General features: G+C 41.2%; 1 protein-coding gene across 2 annotated transcripts in view; it reads right to left on the bottom strand.

Annotated features, from left to right (window-relative positions):
- Window positions 1–9,656, bottom strand: part of LOC311092151 (zinc finger E-box-binding homeobox 1) — a 49,524-nt gene extending 39,868 nt beyond the window's left edge. For both annotated transcript variants that reach the window (XR_014608215.1, XM_084128523.1), the window contains exon 1: window positions 9,499–9,656. Coding sequence is in view for 1 of the 2 variants with exons in the window: in XM_084128523.1 (XP_083984649.1) it covers window positions 9,499–9,628 (130 nt within the window). In the remaining variant the exon portion in view is untranslated. The remainder of the gene's footprint in view (window positions 1–9,498) is intronic.
- Between the last annotated feature and the right edge of the window lie 1,709 nt (window positions 9,657–11,365).

Here is an 11,365-nt window from a genome sequence, read left to right as displayed (position 1 = left end):
TAGAACTTTTTGGTCATAATTCCACTAAACGTGTTTGGAGGAAGAAGAATGATGAGTATTATCCCAAGAACACCATCCCTACTGTGAAGCATGGGGGTGGTAGCATCATGCTTTGGGGGTGTTTTTCTGCACATGGGACAGGACACTGTATTAAGGAGAGGATGACCGGGGCCATGTATTGCGAGATTTTGGGGAACAACCTCCTTCCCTCAGTTAGAGCATTGAAGATGGGTCGAGGCTGGGTCTTCCAACATGACAATGACCCGAAGCACACAGCCAGGATAACCAAGGAGTGGCTCTGTAAGAAGCATATCAAGGTTCTGGCGTGGCCTAGCCAGTCTCCAGACCTAAACCCAATAGAGAATCTTTGGAGGGAGCTCAAACTCCGTGTTTCTCAGCGACAGCCCAGAAACCTGACTGATCTAGAGAAGATCTGTGTGGAGGAGTGGGCCAAAATCCCTCCTGCAGTGTGTGCAAACCTGGTGAAAAACTACAGGAAACGTTTGACCTCTGTAATTGCAAACAAAGGCTACTGTACCAAATATTAACATTGATTTTCTCAGGTGTTCAAATACTTATTTGCAGCTGTATCATACAAATAAATAGTTAAAAAATCATACATTGTGATTTCTGGATTTTTTTTTTTAGATTATGTCTCTCACAGTGGACATGCACCTACGATGACAATTTCAGACCCCTCCATGATTTCCAAGTGGGAGAACTTGCAAAATAGCAGGGTGTTCAAATACTTATTTTCCTCACTGTATATTAACCATACGTTTAAAACAGAACATTTTTTAAATTAAAAATATATTTATATAATTGGATCGTGATTAATCGCATCTGACATACGTTTGTTAATATAATATATGTGTATATATACACACACACAGATATATGTATAATATATACATACGCCTATATTATATAAACACAAATTTGTATGTTAAATGCAATTAATCACGAATAATCAATTTAACAGCACTAATATATATATATATATATATATATATATATAAATAACATAAACACATGCATACAGTTATACAGCATTAAAATGACTTGTATTACTATCCTAATTAATTTTGCCAGCAATCTCAAAATGAAACATTCACATCTTTTGAGACACTTTTACTGTCCTAATATCTAAAATTTAAAAACACAATGCAATTTTAATAAAAATTTCCAGCAGAAATAACTGTATTGTTGTCCCACACAGAAGAGGACAGACGAGGTAAGTGATTAATATAATACTTAAATACTTTAGCAGGAGTGTATGAGAAAGCAGAGTGGTAGGCTACAGGTAAGTCTGATGATGGTTTCTCAGTGCAGGTGAAGGACTGGAGAGCAGATGAACAGGAGTTCACGAGTTCACACTAATGTCAAATTAAACAGAGTAAAGATTATGGGCCCTATCTTGCACCCAGCGCAATTGACTTTGTACACCGACGCATGTATCATTCCTATTTTGCACCTGCGCAAAGCACGCTTTTCCCTCCACAGAAGCACGTCGCTAAACTAGGGAATGAACTTGCGCTCCCTGGGCGGTTCAGCGCAAAAAAGGAGGCGTGTTCCGGCGCAAACGTTCCTTCATGCTATTTTGCAGGTTTAGAAAACAATTGCGCCACTAACCAGGAAAAAATAGTTTAAAGTCAGTGGCGCGTTGCGCATGTTATTCATAAGCTATTTTAAGGGTGCATGCTTGGCCATAATCAATGTAGCGTGTGCACAACGCGCACTTTGATTCTCTCATCTACACAGAATCAGCAGTTTTCATTTTTGCAAATCATACATTATTACGATAGATAGATAGATAGATAGATAGATAGACAATTTATTATAAAAGCATATATCTAGCTTACACATTTACCCAAATTATCATACGCCTTTTTAATCGAAGTTAATTTGGGTGGGTTTCTCCATCCCCAACGTCCCTGACGAGAGCGTTGCTCTCCTTGGCTGTGAACCGCTCTGGTGCGCGCCTGGCAAATCCGCCGTTATGATAGGAATCCGCTTTAGAACAAAGCGCGTCTGCTCTTAAAGGGAATGTGAGATGACGCTCTGATTGGTTTATTTCACGTTACGCCCAAACCACACCTATGAATAATGAAGCTCTTCAGACCAACCCATTTTAGATTTGCGCCTGGCGCAAGAGTCATTTATCCCGCTGGGAAAATAGCAACAGCGCCAAGACCCGCCCACAGAGTTACTTGCGCTTTGCGCTTTGACACTTGCTTTTCAGATCGTTAAAATAGGGCCCTATGTGTATTTGGCCCGAACCCAGAGTATCCCCTTCGGTTGATGTAAGAGTATGTTCCAGTACAGTAGAGTATGTTCTCAGGTGAGTAACACAAGTAGGTTTTCAGGTGAGTAACACAGGTGAGTAACACAGGTAGGTTCTCGGGTGAGTAACACAGGCAGGTTCTCAGGTGAGTAACACAAGTAGGTTCTCAGGTGAGTAACACAGGCAGGTTCTCAGGTGAGTAACACAAGTAGGTTCTCAGGTGAGCAACACAAGTAGGTTCTCGGGTGAGTAACACAGGCAGGTTCTCAGGTGAGTAACACAGGCAGGTTCTCAGGTGAGCAACACAGGCAGGTTCTCAGGTGAGTAACACAAGTAGGTTCTCAGGTGAGCAACACAGGCAGGTTCTCAGGTGAGCAACACAAGTAGGTTCTCAGGTGAGCAACACAGGCAGGTTCTCAGGTGAGTAACACAGGCAGGTTCTCAGGTGAGCAACACAGGCAGGTTCTCAGGTGAGCAACACAGGCAGGTTCACAGGTGAGTAACACAGGCAGGTTCTCAGGTGAGCAACACAGGCAGGTTCTCAGGTGAGTAACACAAGTAGGTTCTCAGGTGAGCAACACAGGCAGGTTCTCAGGTGAGTAACAAGTAGGTTCTCGGGTGAGTAACACAGGTAGGGTCTCAGGTGAGTAACACAGGTAGGGTCTCAGGTGAGTAACACAGGTAGGTTCTCAGGTGAGCAACACAGGCAGGTTCTCAGGTGAGCAACACAGGCAGGTTCTCAGGTGAGTAACACAAGTTGGTTCTCAGGTGAGTAACAGAGGTAGTGTCTCGGGTGAGTAACACAAGTAGGTTCTCAGGTGAGTAACACAGGTAGGTTCTCAGGTGAGCAACACAGGCAGGTTCTCAGGTGAGTAACACAGGCAGGTTCTCAGGTGAGCAACACAGGCAGGTTCGCAGGTGAGTAACACAAGTAGGTTCTCAGGTGAGTAACAGAGGTAGTGTCTCGGGTGAGTAACACAAGTAGGTTCTCGGGTGAGTAACACAGGCAGGTTCTCAGGTGAGTAACACAGGCAGGTTCTCAGGTGAGCAACACAGGCAGGTTCTCAGGTGAGTAACACAAGTAGGTATTCGGGTGAGTAACACCGGTAGGGTCTCAGGTGAGTTACACAGGCAGGTTCTCGGGTGAGTAACACAAGTAGGGTCTCAGGTGAGTAACACAGGCAGGTTCTCAGGTGAGCAACACAGCCAGGTTCTCAGGTGAGTAACACAAGTAGGTTCTCAGGTGAGTAACACAGGCAGGTTCTCAGGTGAGTAACACAGACAGGGTCTCAGGTGAGTAACACAAGTGAGTAACACGGGCAGGTTCTCAGGTGGGTAACACAGGTGAGTAACAAAGGCAGGTTCTCAGGTTGGTAACACAGGTGAGTAACACAGGTGAGTAACAAAGGCAGGTTCTCAGGTTGGTAACACAGGTGAGTAACACAGGTGAGTAACAAAGGCAGGTTCTCAGGTGGGTAACATAGGTGAGTAACAGGCAGGTTCTCAGGTGAGTAACACAGGTAGGGTCTCAGGTGAGTAACACAGGTAGGGTCTCAGGTGAGTAACACAGGTAGGTTCTCAGGTGAGTAACACAGGTGAGTAACACAGGCGAGTAACACAGGCAGGTTCTCAGGTGAGTAACACAGGTAGGTTCTCAGGTGAGTAACACAGGTGAGTAACACAGGCGAGTAACATAGGCAGGTTCTCAGGTGAGTAACACAGGTAGGGTCTCAGGTGAGTAACACGGGTAAGGTCTCAGGTGAGTAACACAGGTAGGGTCTCAGGTGAGTAACACAGGTAGGTTCTCAGGTGAGTAACACAGGTGAGTAACACAGGCGAGTAACACAGGCAGGTTCTCAGGTGGGTAACAGGTGAGTAACAAAGGCATGTTCTCAGGTTGGTAACAGGTGAGTAACACAGGTGAGTAACAAAGGCAGGTTCTCAGGTTGGTAACACAGGTGAGTAACACAGGTGAGTAACACAGGTGAGTAGCAAAGGCAGGTTCTCAGGTGGGTAACATAGGTGAGTAACGCAGGTGAGTAACACAGGCAGGTTCTCAGGTGAGTAACAGGCAGGTTCTCAGGTGAGTAACACAGGTAGGGTCTCAGGTGAGTAACACAGGTAGGTTCTCAGGTGAGTAACACAGGTGAGTAACACAGGCGAGTAACACAGGCAGGTTCTCAGGTGAGTAACACAGGCAGGTTCTCAGGTGAGCAACACAGGCAGGTTCTCAGGTGAGTAACACAGGCAGGTTCTCAGGTGAGTAACACAGGTGAGTAACACAGGTGAGTAACAGGCAGGTTCTCAGGTGAGTAACACAGGTGAGTAACACAGGCAGGTTCTCAGGTGAGTAACACAGGCAGGTTCTCAGGTGAGCAACACAGGCAGGTTCTCAGGTGAGTAACACAGGTAGGGTCTCAGGTGAGTAACACAGGTAGGTTCTCAGGTGAGTAACACAGGTGAGTAACACAGGCAGGTTCTCAGGTGAGTAACACAGGTGAGTAACATAGGTGAGTAACACAGGCAGGTTCTCAGGTGAGCAACACAGGCAGGTTCTCAGGTGAGTAACACAGGCAGGTTCTCAGGTGAGCAACACAGGTGAGTAATACAAGCAGGTTCTCAGGTGAGTAAGACGGGTGAGTAACACAGGCAAGTTCTCAGGTGAGTAACACAGGCAGGTTCTCAGGTGAGTAACTACTTTGGCAACAATGAGCATATGAACCGTTGTGCCGAGCTGCTTATATTGATCACGCAGTAAAAATGCACTTCTATAGATGCACTTTTATGAAGGATAGATGCACTTTTATGAAGGATAGATGCCCTTTTATGATGGATAGATGCACTTTTATGAAGGATAGATGCCCTTTTATGATGGATAGATGCACTTTTATGATGGATAGATGCACTTTTATCATGGATAGATGCACTTTTATCATGGATAGATGCACTTTTATGGACTTCAAAACAGAAACAGCCATTCACTGAGCTGTTGAAGAGCTGCTGGAAGACATTTTTTAATATAACTCTGATTGTATTCGTCTGAAGAAGAATGTCATATACACCTAGGATGGCTAATTTTCATTTTTGGGTGAACTATCCCTTTAATATATCATGATGACTCACGAGTTGAGTATTTAAATCTGCAGATTTGTCTTCCACAGCAAAGTGAGGAAATATTATAACTAGTGATTTGACAGTGTGATCCGCCACAGTTGATTTTTACCTGCATTTGGCGGGTGTTAATTTCAAACCCTCGTTACTATATCTAAAAAAAATTTTTTCAAGAATGCATCTTTAATTAAAATTTCCAGCAGAAATAACTGTATTGTGATATATACAGTTATTATAAATATAAGATTACTTGTATTTTGGTCCTAATTAATTTCTCACAAAGGAACAGGCACATCTTCTGAGACACTTTTACTGTCCCGATCTCTGGTCCTGTATTTTATCCCTCCTCTTTCTGTCTCCCGCTGCGTCTGACGCCTCGGCTCTCTCGTTTGGGGAGCCACTAATAAACTTTGGAGCCGGGACTCTGTCTCGCTCTCGCTCACTCTCTCTCTCTCTCAAATCTCTATGATTTCTTGCCCAGTTCTCTTCTGTTGTCCAAAATGACAAGCGACTTTTTCTTAGTCTCTCTCTCTCTCTCTCTCTCTCTGTCTGTCTGTCGTTTTCTCGCATTCTGCCCACTGTGACAAGACTGTGCCAGAGAAACACACACACACACACACACACACACACACACACACACTCGACAGCAGACACACAGCTGGACCCCAGCTGCCTACAAAGGCTGGGGTTTGGAAATCAATGAAGGCGAATGAAGAAAAAGGGAAAAGAGTTTAAATAAATTGGCACTTGAAAAAAGAAAACGCAAAGAGGCAATCGAGAGAGAGAGAGAAAGAAAACGTGAACAGCGAGAGACAATAAGCACAGAAGTGAGCAGTAACTGAAGCAGTACGGCAAAACCCAAGGCCGTAATAATTGCAGAAAACAAAGATGCGACGTTTCAGATCACATGACATTTAGACGTCCGTGAAATCTGATACATCACAAACTTGGCTCTAGTTGTGACAAATGCACACACACACACACACACTCAGTCAGTCACACACACACACACACACACACACACACTCACTCACGCACACACTCACTCACTCACTCACTCACACACACACACACACACTCACACACTCTCACACACACACACTCACACATCGTAAAGGATTCCTCCGTAGAAAAGACATTCCCAGTGTTTTCATCGGACTGAACAACATCTGCGCTTCTCAGGCTTGTTTTCGTTCTTTGAGTGATGCCAGCAAAACATGAAACTATATGTTTTTGTCTTCGTGTTTTAGGATGGACACTGTCCACTGTCAGCCTGGAATCCCATTATACACAATATACACACACAGACACTCACACACACTCATGCACACACTGATAACAAGCAGGTCTCGCTCACATAATGAATCTGAATCTGCAGTTTACACTTAAAACTGGAGAAAAGTGAAGTTGAGGAACAAAACAAGCAAAAAACGCGCCATGATCCAGAGAAGTGTTTGATGCAATTGAGTTTTCTCTCTCTACAATCATCTGTTCTACATATGCACACACACTCACACAGAGAGACACACACACCCTCTCTCTCTCTCTCTCTCTCTCTCTCTCTCTCTCTCTCTCTCTCACACGCACACACACACACACGTTACAGAATGATTTGCACGTCATTGTTCAATGTTTTTGTCACTCAACAGTGTCCCGCAAATATATCTGGACACTTACAGCACAGTTCAAACCTGTGAATGTCATTGCATTAGATCTCAGATATTAAAGCAAGTGTCATTTATTGCAAAGAAAGATGCACAAACACACTTTTCAAATAAAGTTTGATCAACTAATAGATGTAAAGTTGAAGATGAAGACAGTCAGTATTGTGTTTGTTAAAAAATACGTTATTTATTGGCATTAAATGTTCCAAGTAAAACCTTTAACATCCATGGAACCACTTAAGGTGCTTTATAGAGTTACAAATATTGTTCGATTTTTAATATGTTCTTCACACTAAGAAAAAAAAATGTTTCTTTTAAGAAATGATCACTGAAAGGTTCTTTAGAAAACTAAAAAAGGTTTAAAAAAAAAACTTTTGGAGCTTTTATTTTTAAGTGGATGATGTTGATGATTAATGTGATTCTCTTCACGTGTGTGAACTTGAGGAGAACTGATTTCATACATCCATCAAAATCACACGATGAAGAAAAGTGACGAGAAAAAGAAAACATCCTGCAGCATCTGATTGATTAGCATATTTTTAAAGTCTTAGTCTTTGTAAAACTGACCACTGGTGGAACGAGAAGCTAAAATCTCGAACGTTCCTTCTGTGCATCACTGACTAACAGAGGAATTAAGGAAGCGAGTTCATAAAAGGTCAGAAGCATCTCTCACCTCTACAAGAACACACACAGGGCGAGTGTGTGTGTGTGTATGAGAGGTGACAGGGTGGGCTTTAACCCGTTAGCTCTGGGGATCACACACACACACACACACACATACACACACGGGTGTGAGCTTGACAAAACTGACACTTATACCGCATCCAAAATGAGGAACCTCTCTAACCACACTCATGCACTCAAATACACACTTTTCTGCGAGCATCTCCAACAAAACGTCTTCGTTCATGTCAAACACTACAACTGTTAAGATACACAATCGCTCAGCAAAGCACATTCACAACTCTTTCCTTTTTTCTAAACGAATCGGATCTCTGAGACATTGCCGAGAACAATTGTCTTACATTCATCTCCACACGATCTATAAACAAATGCAGTGTGGATGAAATGTGAAATAAACAGTTTAAATTAGTTTATAGAGTGTGACTTTTGTGCTTATAAAACCTATAGGCCCAAACGGAGCAACTTTCTTCAAGAACGACAAAGGTATTCAGATTCAATACTGTACAATTGTTGATTTTTATAACTTAATAAGATTTAAAGTTGAATGCAATTTAAATATCGATTTTTAAATGAATATGCATGATTGAACACACTGCATTTCTGTTTTAATGCCCTGACAAAACACTTTTTGAGGGACAAGTATAACCCTATCAACAATGTAGTTTTGAATTTGTGCATAAGTTGCTCACGTAAATTACCCTTAATAATACTAACAATAATTAAAGAATGACATAAATCATAAGGTCAATTACATTAATTTCAAAGTCAGTTGTAATCTTGTTAATAAAACTTTCATAACGTTCAGGCTTCATCACAGCACAGAAACTGCGCTCGTTAAAATTACAAATAACTACATTAAGCTAGTTTACTTGATATTAGTGCTGCGTTCGACACTATAGATCATAAAATACTCTTAGATCGATTACAAAATTACACTGGTATTCAGGGACAGGCATTAAAGTGGTTTAGATCGTACCTAACAAACCGTTTGTCTATTTAAAGGGAAAAATCTAAGATAATGTCAGTAAATTAAGGAGTGCCGCAAGGATCTGTGTTTGGCCCTCTGTTATTTTCAATATAAATGCTGCCACTTGGTAATATTACAAGAAAACATGGAATTAGTTTCCACTGTTATGCAAGTTATATTCAGTTGTATATTTCATGAAATCTCTAAATAAATTATCCAAGTTGACAGAGTGTGTTAAAGATATAAAACATTGGATAACCTGTTATTTTCCTTTATTAAATTCAGATAACTGAGGTATTACTTATTGGACCAAAAGCAATTAATTAAAGAATGACATAAATCATTGATTTCAAAGTCAGTTGTAATCTTCTTAATAGCATGTAGGCTATAATATTCTATGAGATTCTATTTAGCGTTTATTCTATTGGAATTGACAAATAAAAATATAAACTTTTTTTTCCATTAGTCAAAATCCAGAAATTAATAACTCTGTGAGGAAGTGCAACAAGTAGTGCAGCTGAATGTTGTAAAAGTCAATGAAAACGTGATGCTGAGGACTGCAGAAATGATGCAAAGCGCACCGCAAGTTCTGCAAACTTTGATAGTCTACATTCAAAAAATAAATGTAGACATGTTTCCCGCTTTTCATTTATCCATGTATGCATGGAATAATAGTTTGGGAAGTAGTTTGTCCGTAAACTGCGTGCTGATCTAGTTAGTTTAGCGGAATGAATGACTGCAGGAATAACCCGGACACTTCACAAACTTCTAATGCACGACTGACTGACCTTGGTTCCTCCGCGGGTTCGCTTGTTTTCTCCGCTTTCCTCGGATCCTCTCCGTCATGTCGTCTCCGTGTTTAACCGGGGATCGCGCGCACGGATCGGTGGGATAAACGCGTGAAGTGTCGCTCCGCATCGCTCGCGCTGTGACTGCAGTGGCGCTCAGACGCGCGTCGCGATCACAGGCTTTGGTGATGTCATCATCATCATCGGAGGCAGGTCTGGGGTCAGCCCGGAGTGTGTGTTGTAAGAAAAGAGACATTGAAAAATAAAGTGTGTCAGTTCTTAGTTGGAGTTTTTTTTTTTTATTATTATTTTTGAATAAAATAGACATTTATGTTCATGTCTGACTCTTCTGGTCATAAATACCAACGTTAAATCATGTCATGCTGTGGAGATTATATATGACATCAACTATATGACAGTATATGACATATACTGGTGTTATGACAATAAAGTGATTTGATTTTGGCATACATATATTTGATATAAGTATAGGTCGTGTAGGCGCCTAAATTAAAAGCGCATATAGCAATAATGTTGGGCATATTTTATTCATCGTAAAAGGTATGTCTACTATGCGTGCGAAAAACTTGACCAAATCACATGTTAAAGCAATTTAACTATAGGCTACTCTAGCTAAAATTGCATAGGCAACTTTTTTTTTTTTTCGCAAAAAAAGTTTCACTTTTTTGATCGCCCACGTGAATATTCTACCTGTAAAATATGCACAGGTAGGTGTTTTGTGAGCGAATCGCACCTGTTCATCCCCCCCCCCCCCCCCCCCCCCCCCACCACCACCATCAGCTCCCCTTCTCCTGTTGATCGCTGTAGGAAGTATTGCATTGTCACCTCTTTTGTGCGTGTAATTGAACGGTAATCTGTTTAGCAACTGAAAAAGAAAACATCAGAAAAACTCCAACACACCGTTTTAGGACCCCTACCTTGGCATTCACACACACACACTCACACACACACCCACCTGAACGCGTACTGTCATGATAATGCCCGCGCAATACTTCCTGAGGCGCGCGAGGTAGGGTGGACCTTGATCCCTAAGCACTTCGAAATAAATTACTTTTTCCCCTTTATATTATGTTAATGGTTAAGTAATTAATGACATTCCGCTTGCTAATTATTATTAATGTCATTTTTTTGTTGTCTTGCATTAGTCAACTATTTAAAATGAGGCTAGGCTATCTAACTATAATAACACGCCATCTGTGATATATTACATTATTTTCTGCTCTTTGAAAACTATCGATTATATGTTGTCTTGGTTATATATCTTATTTTCCTGGCTCGCGCCAGAGAAAAAAGCGCGGCAACGAACTCATGGATTATGAGGGGAAAATAACTTTATCTTAATCGTTGTTTTTACAACAGAGGGCGGATTTCTCTTTTTGTCTGGAAAAAAAACTTTCTTACAGACATTACAAGAAAACCCACAACGCCAAATATTACCACATAATTACAGAGATTTTAAAGAAAAATGTTTTGTATATATTTCTTGGAGATTTAGCTTAGCATAAACATCGTAAATTAAGTTGTAAGACTTACCCTCCATAACGTTATCTGTACTTCCTTTAATATCGGACTTTGTTGCCGTTATTCTACACAGAATGCCAACGGGATGCGTTTACAAAAATACTGTGTTGGTAGGCCTACAATGGTTCAATGATGATATCTCGTGCTAATACTATGGTACTTTAATTTCCATTGAAGAACAGGATAATTACCATATTAATTTCCAAGGTATTAAAACTAACACTGTTTTATGGTTTCTTTTAACACTGGATCCTGTGCAAATGTGCATTTTAAAGAGCAAAAGAGCTTGTGTTTGCCGTTTCTAATGGACATTTGTTTTTAGGGA

Source organism: Abramis brama (assembly GCF_963993115.1).
Source record: "Abramis brama genome assembly, chromosome: 11".
In the NCBI taxonomy this organism is placed as follows: domain Eukaryota; kingdom Metazoa; phylum Chordata; class Actinopteri; order Cypriniformes; family Leuciscidae; genus Abramis; species Abramis brama.
Note: the sequence above shows the minus strand (reverse complement) of the source record. Positions and strands in the feature narration are given on the sequence as shown.